Source organism: Chaetura pelagica, unplaced genomic scaffold, assembly GCF_000747805.2.
Source record: "Chaetura pelagica isolate M959 unplaced genomic scaffold, ChaPel_1.0 scaffold104, whole genome shotgun sequence".
Lineage (NCBI taxonomy): Eukaryota > Metazoa > Chordata > Aves > Apodiformes > Apodidae > Chaetura > Chaetura pelagica.
In genome coordinates this window covers 2695307-2713276 of record NW_009953786.1, presented here as the reverse complement: position 1 = coordinate 2713276, position 17970 = coordinate 2695307, and the positions used below count along the sequence as shown (strand labels likewise).

The 17970-nt window shown below is 38.1% G+C and overlaps 1 protein-coding gene across 1 annotated transcript in view; it reads left to right on the top strand.

Annotated features, from left to right (window-relative positions):
* The window catches only part of PIGN (phosphatidylinositol glycan anchor biosynthesis, class N), a 96382-nt gene that overhangs the window by 31647 nt on the left and 46765 nt on the right, over positions 1-17970 (top strand). Inside the window, exons 8-11 of the mRNA XM_010000953.1 lie at positions 673-713; positions 2296-2355; positions 3402-3494; positions 5409-5464. Of these exons, the coding sequence (XP_009999255.1) occupies positions 673-713; positions 2296-2355; positions 3402-3494; positions 5409-5464 (250 nt within the window). The remainder of the gene's footprint in view (positions 1-672; positions 714-2295; positions 2356-3401; positions 3495-5408; positions 5465-17970) is intronic.

Below are 17970 nucleotides of genomic sequence, written 5' to 3'. Positions count from 1 at the left end.
CTGCTGAACTCTCCACCCCCAAAGTAAATGGGCAATTTCCTCTTTATTTCCTCAGAGGCTAATGCAGAGCAGGAAAGTAGAGAACCAGCTTTTTGTATGGTGTACTGCAGCTTTAGGGGCTTGTACATTTGGTTTTCTCTCTGCTTTTGTTGTAGTTGTTCTGATTGCTAAATTGTTGAACTTTTCCCTTGAGCTCATTCTTGGCCAGCATTGCTTATGGCAGACATGAAGTATGTTTATACCACTCTGTACCTGTATATTTGGGACCTTGGATTAACCTTTTTAAAAACTATTGAAGAGATTTAATAGCCCTTCTCCTAAACCTGAGTTTGAATCTTTTAGTTGGCGTAGGAGGTAATACATCACTTTCTGTAATGTGCTGAAAAAAATAAAAACCTTGGACTTTATTCAACTGATCTGGGTCACAGTTGCAGGCAGTAGTTTATCCTGATGGATAAAAGAAAATGTGAACTGAAATGAATGCATTTTGTTGTTTCTGCCTGTTGAGTTCCATTTGTAACCCATCTTGGCCTAGCATCCTAAAGCCAAATAATAATTTTCTTTAGTAACAACACTTTACAGAAAATGGCAACAAGATGTTAAATGTCAGCTAAATCAGCCCTTTCAAATTTGTGTAAATTAGCTGTTCATGTTCTCTGTTATTTTTTGCAGAATGGAAACTGGAGAACTTGAAGAGGCTGGATGTCAATCAGGTATCAAACATACCTAATTTAATAGCTCAGAAATTTTCAACTTCAATAATGAGTTTTATGTGATTTAACTAATTTATGGAATTTGGATAAATGATCACACTGATGTAGCATTTCCCTGGAAAGTGTTACTTAAAAGTTAAAGTTGCAGGAACTGTACCCTTACCAAAGATAATATTAAGAAGTTTAAATTGCTTGTTAACATGTGGCAGCCAGGTACAACTTCTCCTAAAGATTCATTATCATGTCATTTTTAGTTAAGTGATCATTAGCTGTTGTAGAAAGAGTGAAATTCAGTATTCCAGGTACTCCTCAGACTCAGTGTCAGTCACCCAGGAGTTACTTGAAGAGCATCTAACATGTTTTCAGAGTAGGATTTGGTTTTGTAAACTTTTAGAAGTAACTTATGGTGCTTTCCTTCTTTGAAAATGCTTTGCATTTTCTGCTTTGAAAGTGTTCTGGAGCTGAGCTTACACCTTTGTGGTATCTCCTATGAAGGTTCCCAGTGAAACAAAGCAAGCAGGGCCTGATGACTGTGTCTCCCAAGTTTGTGAGCATCTACTGTATGCTTTTTGCTATGCTTAAGTTAGCTATATATGTGTTCAGTTTAGTTTTTCAGGGTGATCTATTTCACTGTCTATATTTTGCCACTTTTTCCAGAAGTTCTATGATTCTGTGAAAATTAGAGATAATTTTTCTCTCAAGGTTAGCAGGAGTTAGGGCAATGTTTTGAGACTATAGAAGAGTCTGGAGTGTTGCTTTGTTCTGGTAACAGAGTCCCCAAAGACAGAGCTTTTGCCCTCTAGTACCTATGGGACTACGGGTGAAAATACCAAAATAGACTTCTGATTACATGACACGTTTATTGTTCTCTACAAATAATGATTGGAGTATGCTTCTGCACAGTAGATCTGAGGCTGGAGCAGTGCCTGTGGTTTCAGTGTAGTTTCTTCAGATTTATGCTGGAGAAACAGAATTTTGGTGCAGAGTTTATATTAAAGAAAAATATAAACCTGGTGAGAGGCAGTGTTTATCATCAGAAGTAGAAGGTAATGGTAACATATTTTATGAGATGCCTTGGTGTAGATTGAAGGGCCTTTTTGAGGGCTCACTGAGCACAAGTATAAGTGCAGAATCCTCTTCTGAAGGGGAGAAGGTGAGTAATCAGTAGTGTAGAAACAAGGAATAAGGAGTACTGTGAAAAGCATATTCAGTATACTGCTTGAAACTGTAAATATGAAATTAGTTCTTTCTGTGGTGTAAATACGCATAAAAAGTGGTATGCTTCTCTGAGTGCAGTGAAGGAGGTACAGAATTCCTGTGAATAAATACTGTGGGGATTTATATTGGCTTTTTAAACTAAATGTATTTTTTTAAGCTTTATTGGTAGCAGAGCCTTACGTTTTGAATCTATTCAAGCCATGATGACTACTGGAAACTAGAAAAAATATTATAAAGGAGAGTTGTGTGTCATAACTTCACAGTATTATCCCATTTACTTTTACAAATGCAGAAATGTTAAACTGAATTTATTAGCTGTAGAAGCTGAAGTTATATTAAAATGGGAATGTTTCTGTTTGCACAGGCTGATATAGCACCACTGATGGCTTCCCTTATCGGTGTGCCTTTTCCCCTGAATTCTGTGGTAAGAAATACAAACAATTTTGCAGGTTATAGAAATCTGCTTGCAAAAGTGTTTTGGGGCCCATGATTTGAGCTCCTTGAGGGTGAAGATTATAAATTTTGAAAAAGTACTATAGGGTCTGCAAGCTGCTTATAGTTTTAGCTTTATGTGTGTCTTCAGTTTGGAGCATAAGCTCAGTCTTTTATACATTGTATACTGCTTAAGTTGGAGGGGTGGCTGATCCTTTTATAATCTGCAACCTTATGTACTTTTGACCTACATGAAAGTTTTTGTTACTTTGATTTTTAAGGATGGTTAAAATGCAGTATGGTTTGAATAATGCTTGATTTTGATCTTGAAAAATGAACCTGTAAACAAGCTGGTTCTCGTAATTTAATGTTTAATTGTTTCTTGTTTAAACTAGTGTGTTTTCTTCAGATGGTATCTTGTGCCTCTAGTGAACAGTGAATGCCCTCACTGTGAGATGGCTTTTTCTTTGAATTTCCTTCATATATGATTACACAGTCCAAAGGTTGTCTCCTAAATATAAAAGTGACAATTAGGATTATATCAGTGCCTTTTCATGCTGCTTGTTTAATTTTTAAAACATCTGTATACAGCACATTTTAAAATATATATTTTCTGGAGACTCTGCCCCAAATTCCATCCCCTTGTCCTGCACACTCACTGGTTATTGGAGGAAAGTTGCCCAACACCAGGTACTGTTTTAGTACTGGATGAGTCAAGCCCAGGCACATCTTTGGATGGAAGGCTTTTAGGTATTTTTAGAAGTGATTTCTGATTAAAGTTAAGGTTGTGTTGCTGTATAGTAAGTATTTTAATAACGACTTCTGTTACTTACCTTTTTTGTGTTTCTGTAGGACTTGGGATATTATGAACAATCCCTCTAATGTTGAGAAATTATGTGAGAAGATTATTTTTAAGGGAGTTAAAGTAGTTATTTCAGCAGTAATTTGAAGTATTCTTACTACTCATTTGGTCTGCCATTCAGTTAGAGAAATTCCTGTTTCTTCATTTAAATTTTTTAACATATTTTTCTTCCCTAGGGAACTCTACCTCTTGAATATCTGAACAATAGTGCTCATTTCAAAGCAGAGAGCATATTTACCAACGCTGTTCAGATTCTTGAGCAATTTAAGGTAACTAAACGTATGGTAAAGAAAAATATTTCTTTGAATAATAGTTGTTGCTGTGTGTAAAATAATTATAGAAGGACATACACTGTATATAGCATGCTGGAATGTAAAGGACTAAAACCGAATGTGCATATGGGATAATGTTGATTGACTGTGAACTGTATCTGAAGGAGCTGGAAATAATTTTTTTAATACCTGTTTTGTAAGAAGAATGATTAATTTTTTTTCTTGATTCTTAACATAAATGCTGATGTTTGTTGATGTTAATGTAAACCTACTTCCAGTATGTAAGTAGAATATGAGTGCTGATACCTGAAAAGGGAAATAATGCCTTTGTAACAGGGACTGGGAGACTAGACTCTAAGGAAGGATCAGTGCACAAACAGATTAAAAAGGGAACACACACCTGTCCATTAAAGAAATTAAATTAGTAGCCTAATTAACTTTTAGCTAATGCTGTTGGATCTGTTGTTTTGCCTTGCACGTGTTCATCTCTGGCTTCTCTGCTTTGATTCATCCAATGTCAGATATTATCATATTATAAGAACATATATACAGTCCAAACAAACAAAAAAGTTTGTGGAACAAGAAACAGTCCAAAACCACAATTTTGGCAAGACATAGAAATGCTCTAAGGGAAAACCATCATCTCCACAGACAGGAATCTGAACCATACAAGAACTGGTGAAACAAGGAACCTAGCATGAGATCACCTGCAAGATATTAGCACCATCAGCACTTTCTGGTCCCTTGGATGCCAGGTTCCCAAATCTAGTTTGTGTGGATACCAGGTTGGCAATGTCAAGCAGCAGAGTCACTTCCAAATCTGTGGTGGAAAGCTGGCAGGAAGCCAGCAGGGGAAGTGACTGGTGGGCTGGACATGGAGGTGCATGCTGATATAACCTCCATAGTTGGAAGACCTCTGCTTTAAGAATTAAGAATGAGACTCGTCTTTTTCAGTTAAATTGGTGTCTCAGAGATTAGTAAAAAAAGAAAAAAGTTCTGATCCTCCTTTTCTTTAAGTTTATTTTTATTCTAGCATTTTGTAGCGATAAATCATCCTTTTGTTGTTGTTGACTGGCTGCGTTGTTTTGGAAGGATCATGTGAGAATCTCCTTTGCATTTCTCTACTGAAGCAGAAGTAGTGCACTGGCTTAGACATCCAAATGGGTTTTTACTTTTCCTGTGAGGGGCTGACCTGGGCACAGTTTGTACTGCCTGGAATACAAACTGGAGAGGATGTTGCTTTGGATGGATAGGATGAGATATGCAGGTTACTACCTCAAGCTGTCAGGTTTTGGGAGCAGTGGTCTTAGAAACTTCCTGTCTGTGCTTTATGCCAGCAGTCAGACTTGAGTCAGGCTGCTGCAGGAGGCCTTAAAGGTGTTTTGAAGGGCTTGGGCAAAGTGGCTTCAACAGCACCAAAACCTTGTATTTTCATCCATGTTAGCTGATCTAACAACGTTGTTTTGGCAGTGTTGCTGCAGCATATGTCTGTCATAAACAATACTGGTTTAATAGACAGGGGTTGTCACTGAAATCTGGTGACACTTCTAGCCATAGCTTCCCTTTATCCTACAAACTGAGTCCTGAGAAAATCATTGGCTAAGGTGATTTATTTTACCCACTTTAGAGCAGGTCTAGGTTTCCAGGAATGCTAGTTCAGCACTCAATGAAGTTTCAAGACTAGACAGTATGAAGCTTTGAAAGACACGACTCTTTAACTCAGAATCACATTACATATGAGAGTTACACATATGAGAGTGTAACACCCAGTTTCTTTAACAATATATGGACAGTGTGATTTCATTCCTTTTCCAAAGTCTTACAACTCTGCTGTGATTTTTGTTTAATTCCTGATACAGTTTTTAGTCTTGTTGCAACTTGCATATGATGGTTTAATGTTTTTTTATGCAGGTTAAGATGAGTCAGAAAAAGGAAACAACATTGTCATTTCTGTTCACACCATTCAAGTAAGTGTCTGTAAATAATAAATATATTTTACCTAATTATTTATTTTATCGCTGTGGAACTTTAGAGAGATGCAACAACCGTGTAATTCAGTCTTTTCAGTATTTCTTTTATATGATGCTGACCACAAACTTCTGCATTGGAATGAACTCTCTGATTATTGTCTATTTAAAAATCCTGCTCAGAAGTAGATTTAAAAAAATAAATTCCATTCCTTACATTTAGCCTTCTGTTAAGGGTTATTTTGCCTAACAATTTTGGCAATATAGCTATATATAGACTGTATGGTAGTTTTCAGTTACTTTGGGTTCTTTTCTGTCTTCTAGCATTCCTTGGGAGGTATAAGTCCTTATAGGGTCAGGAAATATAATCTATTCTTGTTTTTATATAGATATGTGTATAGATATATATATAAAAGTTGAACTAACAACTGTTTGTTCTGTGATTTACATTCTAATGAAAAACAAATAACAAAATGCCTTGCACCTAGAAGAGAAGCTCAAAATCTTTACAATCTGTGCTGGTTAGTGTTAGTGTTTCCAAGGCTGTGAAGGAGTTTCTGTAGTGATTTGTGTATCTAAAAGAGCTATGTTCTAGTGTATGGAGCCTTTACCGACCCACTCATACTTCAGTCTTACCCAATTAAAGAGACTTTTCCTGTTTTCTTTCCCCTCTTCAAAGGGGAAAGCTTTTCAAAGGTTATTGAAAGCTTTGCTATGGGTGCACGTGATACTGTTCAGTTCTGCTTTCAGTTTGTAGAATGCTCTGAAAACACTTTGTCACCAAAAGCAGCTGTTTTCCTTTGGGAAATAAAACTGATGTTAATTAAGATCTTTATGTCATAGGGAGCAGTAAGAAGTACTTGAATCTCTTTCTGTGAAGTACATTTAATTGCTAAATGAGATTGCTGTCTTTCTGGACAGGGATTTACTGTTATTTTATGCCACTAGCTTCTTCAAAGGGAAAGGTTCAAGATAGTCTCTAAAACACAAGACAATATTGGATACATAATGAATGTTTTAGATCAAATTCTGATTAAAAATGAGAGGTGCATTATCAAAGAATTTAATGATCTGTATGGACCAAAAATGCCATATGGAAAGGATGGTCAGTCATCTCTGATTCTGTGGGGAATACTATTAGTTTACCTCCACCACTCTTGTTTAAAATTTACTTTTTTCCAAGAAATAATACTGATTCTTTAAAATAGGATTTGTTTTTCCTAATGTTAAATTTATCTTCAGAGGAACTAAGTATTACTGCCTTATGGACACGTGTCTTTCTCTTTTTATGATATGTTGGTTTGTTTTAAGTGGAAATGCTGGATGCACTTACCACTTTGAAAATATGAGTAAAACTTGGTATGGACATGTTTTTACTTTGGTGTGATCCATTGGAAAAAAAAAAGAATAATAAAATTTACTTTCCTTAGGTATTCTTTAAAGTTTTCTGAATCAGAATTTAGATTAATAGTTCTTCCAGGGAAGGTTTTTATATGAGACCAAAATAATTCCTGTGATGTGGAAGCTACCTTAGGGAAAGGCATGTATCCTCTTCAGCTGGTTTTACTGTGAGACTGCTTTTTTGGTGGTAGATATCAAGGTGTGGAAGGGTACAGTCATGCTACCTTTTCCCAGAGAAGCTGAAAAGGCGAAGCTGGGGATAGCTTACTCATGTTTCTGGAGCAACAGATCTCTTGTTACACATTATGTAATTAAATGAAGTCTATATTACAGAAACCTAGACACGAGTTCCAGAAGAAATCTGAATCTAAAATTTCAGATAGAGACATTCCGATTTCCCTGCTAAAAAGTTTGTCCCTGTGTTTCTTTATAAGCCCCCTTCAGGTACTGGAAAGCTGATGTAAAGTCTCTTGGAGCTTTCTCTTTTCCTGGCTGTACAACCCCAACTCTGTCAGCCTGTCCTCAATAGTAGGTGTTCCATCCCTATGATCATTTTTGTGGCCCTCCTCTGGACTTGCTCCATGTCTTTCTTGTACTGAGGACTACAGAGCTGGATGTAGTACTCAGTAAGTGTTTTATTACCGAGTTACTACCAAACCATTCATGACTTTCAGATGCAATTACTTTAAAACTGTGTTTATATTGAATATATTGCACCAAAAGCATTAAGCTAATATATATATATCTATATTCCAAGTCTATTTTTACTCCTTATTTACACAATGTTGGAAACAGACATTTTCTTGAATTGGTAGAAGGCTTCTGATTTCCACAGGGAACCTCATCCCTAGTTCAAGTGTGCCTCGCACAATGGACAGTGAATGAAAGATCCCATTAGACATGTGCCCTTTCCTACTTCGATCTAAATTGCATCTCTCTCTCTGAAATCTATCTGTGAGGTGTATAATGACAAGGACAATGGAGCTGATTGTCGTGTTGTGTGATAGAAACTTCGATAGGGTCTACTTGACCAGGTTTGAGGCAGTTTAGGATTTGGATAGCTGTATCTATAAATAAGGATATGTCTGGCTGCCAGTAATGCCATTTTCGATTTGTCAAAGTGCCTTCATCAAGGAACAAATCTGTGTAAAAGCCTGTCTTAAGGCTACCTGTGACACCATTGAGAATACATTTCAGAGAGGGCTCAGCTGCAAGTATCCGATGATTCTGCCAGGTAAGGAGCACAGTCTGCTCCCAGGGAAATGAATACGCAAGAGCAGAACAATGTCCCTTGCTGATACTGAATACTTGTTTAGAAACCTGATCTGCAGTTCCAGTTGGAATACCTGAAGGGGTTTACTGTCTGAAATAAGTTTCCTTCCCACTTTCACTCTCTACCTTTTTTTCCACCAATGAGAAAGACATGATTTCAAAAATTATGCACTTAACAAAATCAGAGGCTTTTCTTACTAGGATTCTGAGACATGGGCACAGTGCTTTAACCTTTATGTCTAAGAAATGCAGGTACCAAGCTGCCAGATGCTTCAAAGGAAGAGTGAGGATAAATCTGAGGATTGCTGACAGAAAAACTGATGTTCAGGATAGTGAACAATCTTATTTACTTTTTGACCATTTGATGTACCTTAAGGTACCTGCCAAGCTGGCACAGTTCAAGGAGGAGTGTGCCAAGAGGCCAGATGCTACGGTTGAGAAAGCAGTCCCAGAGATGGCATCTCTGGGGTGCAAAAGTAATCCTACAAGGAGTAGCAGGAGCACAGTGTAGTCGAGCTGAGTAGATGGGACATCAGTGTTGCCCTGAAATCCTCTTAACCAGTTAATGCAATTGGATTTTTCAAACAGATACAAGAGATTTAAGATACTAAATTACACAAAAGCACAGGAGGCCTTTTGTCTATGCCTGGTGTATACAGTGCTTTCTGGGAAGACTGTGCTTCCACAAGAGATGAGCAGCTTGATTATAATCAGTGCTTGTTTTCTAATAGCTGAGCTTTATTTTGTTCAATGTCAAAGTTAGTATCTACAAGGGTGGGTTTTTTTAGCAGGAAATAACTTAAGCATCTTGTTTAATGTCAAGTTTGCATCATCTCATATATGAAAAATACCATATAATCTTGATGCTACATTTTTAAAGTAACTTAATTTTTTTAACACTACATTTTAATAATCCAAAATTCTTATTTTTGTATGCATAATCAAGTTATAACTTGCACTGTTATATAAAAAGTCACTGCATTTTTAATATGCATTGTACAGCTATTAAATAAAAATGTACCTCTTACTGTATGAAAATATACCTCTTTCCCATTCCTGTACCCTCCAATATGAATGGAAATATAGCTCCCTTAAACATTTGCATGGATTTGATGCAAGGAAGTGTCAATCATGTATACTGAGTCTTTCCACATAATTATCCATCATGTATTTGTCATGGTGATAGAAAATAAAATAGTTCTTTTATAGAGGGACTTTGAAGACGTACAGCAACTTCAAAGAAATGCCATATACACAAATGTCTCTTTCTCCCTTTCTCTGCAGATAACAGCACTATGTTTTTTTGCTCTGATGACCTTTCAAATCTTAATTTCCAGATATTTTCACAAAACTGACATTTGGAGCAAAGTGAAACTAATGATTTCTCTTCTGCCATGAAGTGGGACAGTTTCTTAAGATGTCAGTAAACATAGTACATCTGTTGAAGCATCCTGTTCTTGTTTAAATAAATGGCATTTGTTTAAATAAATGGTAGTATACAAGATAATTGTGATACATGTGATAATGCATTGTAAGAGCAAACTTTAAGTATTGAATGTTAGGAGGAAAGGATGAAGCTATTGCAGTAGGGAATGATATTCTAGCAGTGATTATTCTACCTGTCCCTTTATTTGTCTGAATACTTTGTGTCTCCAGAGGAACCTTGATTTAGCAGAGGTACTGATTTATCTGGGAAAACATTTCCCTTTTTCCTGTGGTCAAGAATTGGGGGACAGCAGCTTCTGTCAACTTCTAGTGAACCCTGAAAAGGCAGCCAGCTTTTTCCTTTCTCTACTTTGTCTCCACTGTGTTACCAGGTAGGAATCCAGGCATCAGTCTGCTTCTGGGGCAGCTGGTATAAGCAGACCAATATGGGCACCTTAAACCTGTTTGTGTCACGGAGGAATACTAGTAGTTCCTTCCTCTCCACCCTTGGCTTTAGGAACTTGTGTATATACATGTGGAGAAAAAAAGAAATGCAGTGCTGTAGAGACAAAAATGCTTAAATGGAAATAATGGCTTTGTGTGGCTTAAAAAAAAGAACAAACCTGATAAATAGTAGATGCATTATCTCTTTAGGGATAAATCAATGCCCGTGTTATAAAACATGTGGGTTTTTGGCAAAAAAGTCAGCTTATTTTTCACTGAATGAGCTGTGTCTGAACCACTGTGTTAAATGCTGCTCCAGGAGGATACAATCCTCTTAGAGAACAGGCATACTGCTGCTCTTGACTGCAGCAGCATGCTCAGTTTATATGTGAAAATCTTACTCGCAGCGGCTGCTGCACAGGAAGACCAGGCATAATTGGATTTACTATCAAGTAGGTAAGTTCTTTAGAAGAAGCTAAGAGGTATAAGATAAAATATCACAAGATTAATGTGTATTTCTCTTATTTCCTCGTATAAATCCCTTTGGCCTTTTCTTGGAGCTTTGGGGCTTCATGCAATGAGGGAGAGGGAGGGTGTACAGGCAGATGGTGGGATGGGACAGGCAGAGGATGGTTTGCACCAGGGTGCAAGTTAAGAAAGTGCAGGGCTCTCTCTGGATCTCAATAAAAGGTTTGATAACAGATAGTTAATAAAATAATAAGATAAAAAGAAGAATATAGATAGCAAGTGTACCATATGTCCGTTCATATGCTGAGTACCCTGCGTTTGTGCAGCATCAAATGGAGCCCAGATGGGTTTCCTCACAGTTCTATGCAGATCCTGTCTGTGGAGAGGTTCCTTCTTGGTCATTCATGCTATTATTTTCTTGCAAGGAATCAACTCTAATAAGAATTTCTACTGTCAAACAAGAATGAAGGTTCACATAAGAACTTGCTGCACTTCTAGGTAAATAAAAAGACAGGAAGGCTGTGTAATTGCTGGTACGAAGTGAGAGCTGCCTGCAGGCTCCTCAGTTACTACTAACTGGTTGGGTTTGTCCTTGCAGCCAAGGTACTGTTCAGCACAGCCTGAAGACACACTGGACAGGCAGCACAGACCTGGGCCTGCTCAGGTTATCCTCATATCAGGTCATGCGGATCCTTGATGTACTGGGGTCCCCTGGTCAGGATCACTACAGGGGGCTTACCCAATCATGTGTTTCAGTGACTCTGGGGCCCTGCTATTAAGTACCTGCCCAAGCTGCCTGCTTTGGGTGCAAATGGCTGGAAAATGGTTGCTATGGTTTAGGTTTGGCATGTAGGATTGTGGCAAAGAAGATGACCTGGGGCACAACAGTATGTATCCACAATGCTGCAGATATCTCAATCCAGCTCGATGTGTCATTCATTTTGCAGGGGTGAGGACTGACTTACAGGATAGGTGGGGCATTATTTAGAGTCAACACCTATCCCCTGCAGTACTGAAAGGGAGACTTCAAAAATATTGTGCATTTCCTTTCCTTCAGGGATCTTCATCTTCCCTATTAAGCAGCTTCCCTTTCCAAGGCAGCTGCGTCGTGTCTGGCTAGCGTGTAAGGCAAAACCCCTGCCCCTGCTAGATTACTGCTTCCAGCTTCTCAGTCCCACTTTGAGCAGGCCAGGGCAACTGATTCAGGGCCTGGTCTTCTCCCTCCTGGCCCTCTGGTTGTTCACAGCTCTTCTGCAGCAGTTTGCATGCAAAATCTGCTGTGTGCAGCCCAGTTCTCTTAACTGTTTCTCTCTTCAGTGGTGGTTGGCTTGCCCGTTCCTTTTTCTGTCATCTTTGCTATCTGAAAGATTTACATAAATATCCTAGGGCATTTAGCTGTTGAATATGTAAATATGCTGCATCAGGGAAGCAGATTTGTGAAAATTAAAAGGCTACTTTAATTCCTAGGACTTGACAGTTCAGGATTAGAGAATTAGTAGTCAGACCACTTCCTGTGGTTTTACTGCTGTCCCACTGTTTCCTCCTTTGGATGTTTGTAAATCTGAATGCAAAAGCATACATCTGCTGGTAGCTTTTTGCAATGTCTCAGTAAAGATGCTCTTTGCTGTCTTTGGCCTGTGGAATTGTATGATCTCTCCCTTCATTATGCTTTAAGAACAAAACCCTCAGAACTTAAACAAGGAGTTTCTTAATGACTTTCTTACTCCTTTTCTTTCTTTTGGAGTGCCTGTTGCATGCAGTGGTGCTTTTTACTGCTTCTTAAAAGAAAAGAAGTTGCAAAGATAACTGAATGCAACTCTACAGTTAGACTGACTCATTTACAATCTATTACTGTAGTCAGAGAATTCATATACCACAAAAACTTTCTTGAAATTTAGACACTCCAAGATTGATAGTCCTGGCAGTGGAACATCAGGAAAAAAAGGAGTAGATCTAGTGAGGAAAGGGATTATTGATGGTCTTGGAAGTTAAGATGCTGTAAATAGAATCATAGAATCATAGAATCATAGGGGTTGGAAGGGACCTCGAAAGATCATGTAGTCCAACCCCCCCTGCCAGAGCAGGGTCACCTAGAGAACATCACATAGGAATGCATCCAGGTGGGTTTTGAATGTCTCCAGTGAAGGAGACTCCACAACCTCTCTGGGCAGCCTGTTCCAGTGCTCTGTCACTCTCACAGTAAAAAAAATTTTCCGGATATTCACCTTGAACCTCCTCCAATTTACACCCATTGCCCCTTGTCCTATCACTGGTCATCACTGAGAAAAGCCTAACTCCGTCCCCCTGACACTCTCTCCTTACATATTTGTAAACATTGATGAGGTCACCCCTCAGTCTCCTTTTCTCCAAGCTAAAGAGACCCAGCTCCCTCAGCCTTTCCTCATAAGGCAGATGTTCCACTCCCTTCATCATCTTTGTGGCTCTGTGCTGGACTCTTTCAAGCAGTTCCCTGTCCTTCTTGAACTGAGGGGCCCAGAACTGGGCACAATACTCCAGATGTGGCATCACCAATGCAGAATAGAGGTGGAGGAGAACCTCTCTTGACCAACTAACCACACCCTTTCTAATGCACCCCAGGATGCCATTGGCCTTCTTGGCCAAATAACCTTTTAGTGTAGGTTTGTGTAGAGTATCTTTTCCTTAAAAAAGCACAGCTTTAGCACACTAGAACATCACTATAATTTTTTATCTATAAAGTATATGCATCTTGCTTCTGTATCATGAAAATCAGGTTTAAGACTTGCCTTTATTAGTTGCTTACCTGAAAATATTTTAGAAAACAATTAAAATTCAGACCATCTAAACAGGTTAAAGATCTCTGTTACCCACCAGATTGTTTAATCTATGAAAATTCACTTTTTGATCAAAATGAAAACATATGCAAAGGGCTGTCTCTGTATCTCTTAGTATGTGCTTTCAGTCTGTCTTTGGCAGATATGGTAAAACAATTTTTTTCTACTGAGTAGGCACATCTAAAGAACTGGCATTGAACACATTTTGAAGATGGAAAGAATCAGCTTATGGCTATTCAAATTCATGTTAATATGTACAGTCCATAGACCTGTAACAGTTTTTTCCTGATGATTGCCTGGAGTAGCATCATATGCTGTGTACTGTACAGCAAGTTCAACAGAAAGTTAACATCATGGTTCTAGACTTTGATTTTTTAATTATCTATTAGCTCAATTTTTACATGTTTTGCTGAGTGAACTCGTAACTTTGCATCATTTGCCACTGACTGTCTTTCTGAAAATTTCCTGCTGTTGATGAAGAGATGGCAATGTTTTATATTGTGCCTGTCATTCTGCTCCTATGACGTTATGCACTATACCTTCAAAAGAAACAACAGAATAATAAAGTTAGGTTACTTTGTGATTGCTCTGTCATTAATATCAAGTCTCTGCACTCATGGGTTGCTTAACTGGGGTGAATTTGATACAAAGCAGGCCTAAGTCTGCAATCCAGTTCCTGCTAAATTAATGCAGTTTACTGCAAGATCTGTCTCTCTCTCATTGCTCACCTGATGCTTTCTGGGGTGCCGTCTGTTTTATGGTGGGAATATTTGAAGGCAGCCCTCATGGGAGACTGACTTTGTGAACCCTGTTGCTAGTCTGAAAAAGGCTTTAAAATAGTGTTATTTGATTACTTGTATAACTTTTGAATAACAGCCCTGCAAAAGTATCAGATCAGTCTTGGATCCACACTTTCAAGGTGCCGTTTAACGAGCAGCAGTGATGTGGATCAGAGCAGTAATAGTGAGTCCTATAAGTACAATTTCAGCTGATTGCAGAATTGCTGGACTGGAAGCCACCTTTCCTCCTTAGTATGACCCTCTCACAGAGGAATGAGTGGCAGAGTTTGAATGTATTCAGCTGCTTTGCATGTAGCTGTCTCTTCTGCAAGTCTTGTCACTATCAAAGGGTTGTCTCAAAGGAGACATAGTATTTATTTTATTTTTTCTCATGGGGAGAATGAAAAGGCAATGATGGAACAGTGTAGGTGTGCATGAGCTGGCAGTAGTCAGATACATAAGAGATTTTTTTGTGTGTATGGAGTGAAGCAGCTGAAATTTTTTTTTCATCTGACAGTGAGCTAGCCAAAGATCTCAGCCTTTCCCTTTGAATATTGCATCTGCAGGTCTGTGATACTTCCTTGTCTTTAAATCTGAAGCATTTTAAATGTTAAACTACTACAGATCCTAAGGAGCTATTTTAATAGTAAAATTCTGTAAAAATTAATGTACGATAATATGCCTATAAATCATTATGTAAATAACCAGGGGTAATAAAATAAACTAACAGCAGTGGATACAGATGTATTTGCAAGACATCTTCTTGTATTCCAAGATTTTTATTTTGTGGTTTGACTGCAGCATGCTACCTGTGTCATTGGGGTTGGGAATTTCTGTAGTGTGATGATAAACGAGACTCACTGGCCAAAGAGAGGTCCCCTTGATGTTACTGTGGTGAACATACTTCATCACAGTTGTTAGTGCTGTCAAACAGCCTAGCTTATATCAAGCATGAATGATGTGTTGGAAAGATTAGTTTTGTAAGGTATGGTTATGACAAAGGTAGCCAAAATCTCAGAAGGGATAGTTTACACACACTTGCATGATTAGGCCAATTGTGTTGTTTCATAATTAATTATGTTTATTCATGGATGATGCTGTGGTTTGTCTCTGGACCCAGTAAGTTAGTATCTGATAGCCACTGTGAAAATCAAAATTACTCTTCTAAGAACCACCATCGTTTTCTGTGAAGAATGTAATCTTAAGTGTTTGGAATCCTGATGATACTGTGAATGCACATGTGTTTAGATATGACCATCGAGTTCTTGGTATTTCTTATAAGTTAAACCTCAGACTACTACACAGTGCATGTGTTTTACAATGCTTTTGAGAAAAGACTAGGAGGACAGAGTTGAGTCCACTGACTGAACTTTCTCTGTGTTTGTTAATAGGACGGATATTTTTGCGTTATGGAGAAATACTTTTGATTTTACTAGTCAAGATTATTCATCTTTAATTTGGTAGAATCAGATTTTGGTGATGGGTAGCTGGGAAGAACATATGCATGCATATCTTCATTTTCTTTATAGAATTCAGTATCTTTCTAGTAATGACCAGTAAATTACTATTAATATTAATTGCATGGATGTGCGCATTAAGTGACCTCGAGAGTACATGGACAGTACTGCCTCTGGCATATTGCATACTAAAACATAGGGAAATACTCTGACCAGTTTATTATTTTCTAACACTGTGTCTCATAATCAAAATCTTGTAAATTAATTGAATTAGGTGATGCTAAGAATAGTTCAAGCTTTAATTTCTCAGATTTAAATTTTCCTTGTGGTTTCGTTTTTTCATAAGTCTTGTAGGTTTTACAGAACCACCATTTCTTAAGTTCCTGGCTTCTTTCCACTTCTGTTCATGGCTCATCTTTTTCACTTTATTCTTTCTGTTGTATCTACCAAGGGACTGTTTTTAAATCTCTCATCTACTTTGTCAGCTTTAGGAAGAGAATCAGGGTCCTCAGTGGATAATAAACTATGTGAACTATACCCATTCTTTAACCAAGACATAATTTGGTAATTATAGTCTAGTCTGATGTGAGATGGAAAAATTCTATAATAACTTCTTTGAGTTTTTACTTAATACAGAGGTAAAAAATATAGTAAGATTGTCTTATCAACCCTTACATTCAGGATGAAACGTGCATTTTGATATGGTTATATATGGATAATCCTAAGTTTCTGATGAAATTAATAAATTGTACAAGAAAAATCTGTAGACAATTGTAAATTCAGCATCTTGTAAAACAAGCATATGGAAGTAAATTAAAATGTGTGGTATGATGTTAGCTATTGAAAATTAACAGTGTTCTTGCTAATGGTAACTCCATTTGACAATATAATTGCCTTTTGCATTTGACTTACTGGAGCTTTACTGTTTAAAAAAATCAATTTATTCTGCTATATCATCCTTGTACAGTGATCCCAGGTGCTGTCATCTAAAATGGAATAGGTAAAGACTATTGTTCATTAATAATAAAATGATTCATGGAGAATAAAAAGATAATTAAGAGGTTTTTAGCTAACTGACTAAAGATACAAAGTCAAAGATAATTTTAGCGTATTAAAAAATTACATTGAATATGACAAGGATTAAATCCTCAGAAAATAGTACAAGTAAAGAAATAAAACTGAGACAGTGACTATAGGAACACCTTGGATCTATTTAAGTCCTAAATAAAACTACTTAATATTTATTCTAGTTTTCAAAAAATCCTTACCTAAACGCTAAGATAATTTTTTCCCTTTTATTTCTTTTCACACATGGCGAAAACTCCCACCTTGGTTTGGTGTTTTGCTCCCTTCTCCCTGTGTCCTGGTTTGAGCCAGGATGAAGCCAATTTTTCTCTTTACTGATTTTTTTTTCCTTCAGTAAGCTCTCTTGTAACTAGCAACAGTGTGTTCTGCTAGGCTGATAAGACAGTGGAATGTTTTTCTAACTACTGAGGCTTCAAGGCTGCACCTGCACTCTGCCGGCTCAGACACTATGGGGAGATCTGTGACCCCCCCCATAGGAGGCTGAGTTAGATGGACAGCAAAATTGGCCAAAGATATTCCATTCCATATATCTACGTAAGCTCAGAGGAAGGTCAGAGATCACAGAAGACAACTTCCTTCTTCTTCTTCTTCTCCCCTTCTCTTCCGTCCATGGCCGGTGTCCAGGGAGGACTCTGTTCATCCATCACCGTCGATCCTCAGGCTTGATCTCTTGTGACCCCCATAACTCTCTGCTTTCTCCAGCAGCAGCTCTGGGATTCCTCGGGACTCTTCCCAGTTCAGGGAAGTGCTATGGGAGTTGCTGAGGGTGGGGGGTGGTGAGAGGCTTTTGCCCATACCTGAACATATCTGTATATAATTGTATATATTTTCTTGTATGATTCATTAGTGTTTTAATTAAAGCTGTGTAGTTTAGTTTTCAATCCAGCCAAGTCTCTCTCTTTTTCTCTCTCTCCTTCCCTACCTGGGTTGGGGGGAGGGGGGATTGAGAGCATTGTTGTCGGACCTGAGTCAAACGGTGACACCCTGCCAAAAAACTTGGCAAAACTTGAGGGTTACAGATTTCGTTGGGGCGGTAGTTGGGTCTGGTTTGCCTACTTGAAGAACGGATTCTCACTTGAGTAATCATCAGCCTCGGTGTGTGCTTGCTGGCTGCGTGCTGGCAGCCCTCAGCCTGTGGAGCTGTCACTTTGGCTTTCTGAGGGACCTATTGTGAAGGTGCAGGAGCAACCAACATTCACTCTGCTGTTGTTTTCCAAAATCTTCTGTTCTCCTCTCAGAATTCTGGTGATCAAACGCGTCACCATCTCCTTGTCATTATCTTTTCCTCCCTTCTTTTTCTGTGGGACCTCTCTCTCTCTTCCTGCTTGTAGATACCATCCTTATATTCTCTTCTAGATTGA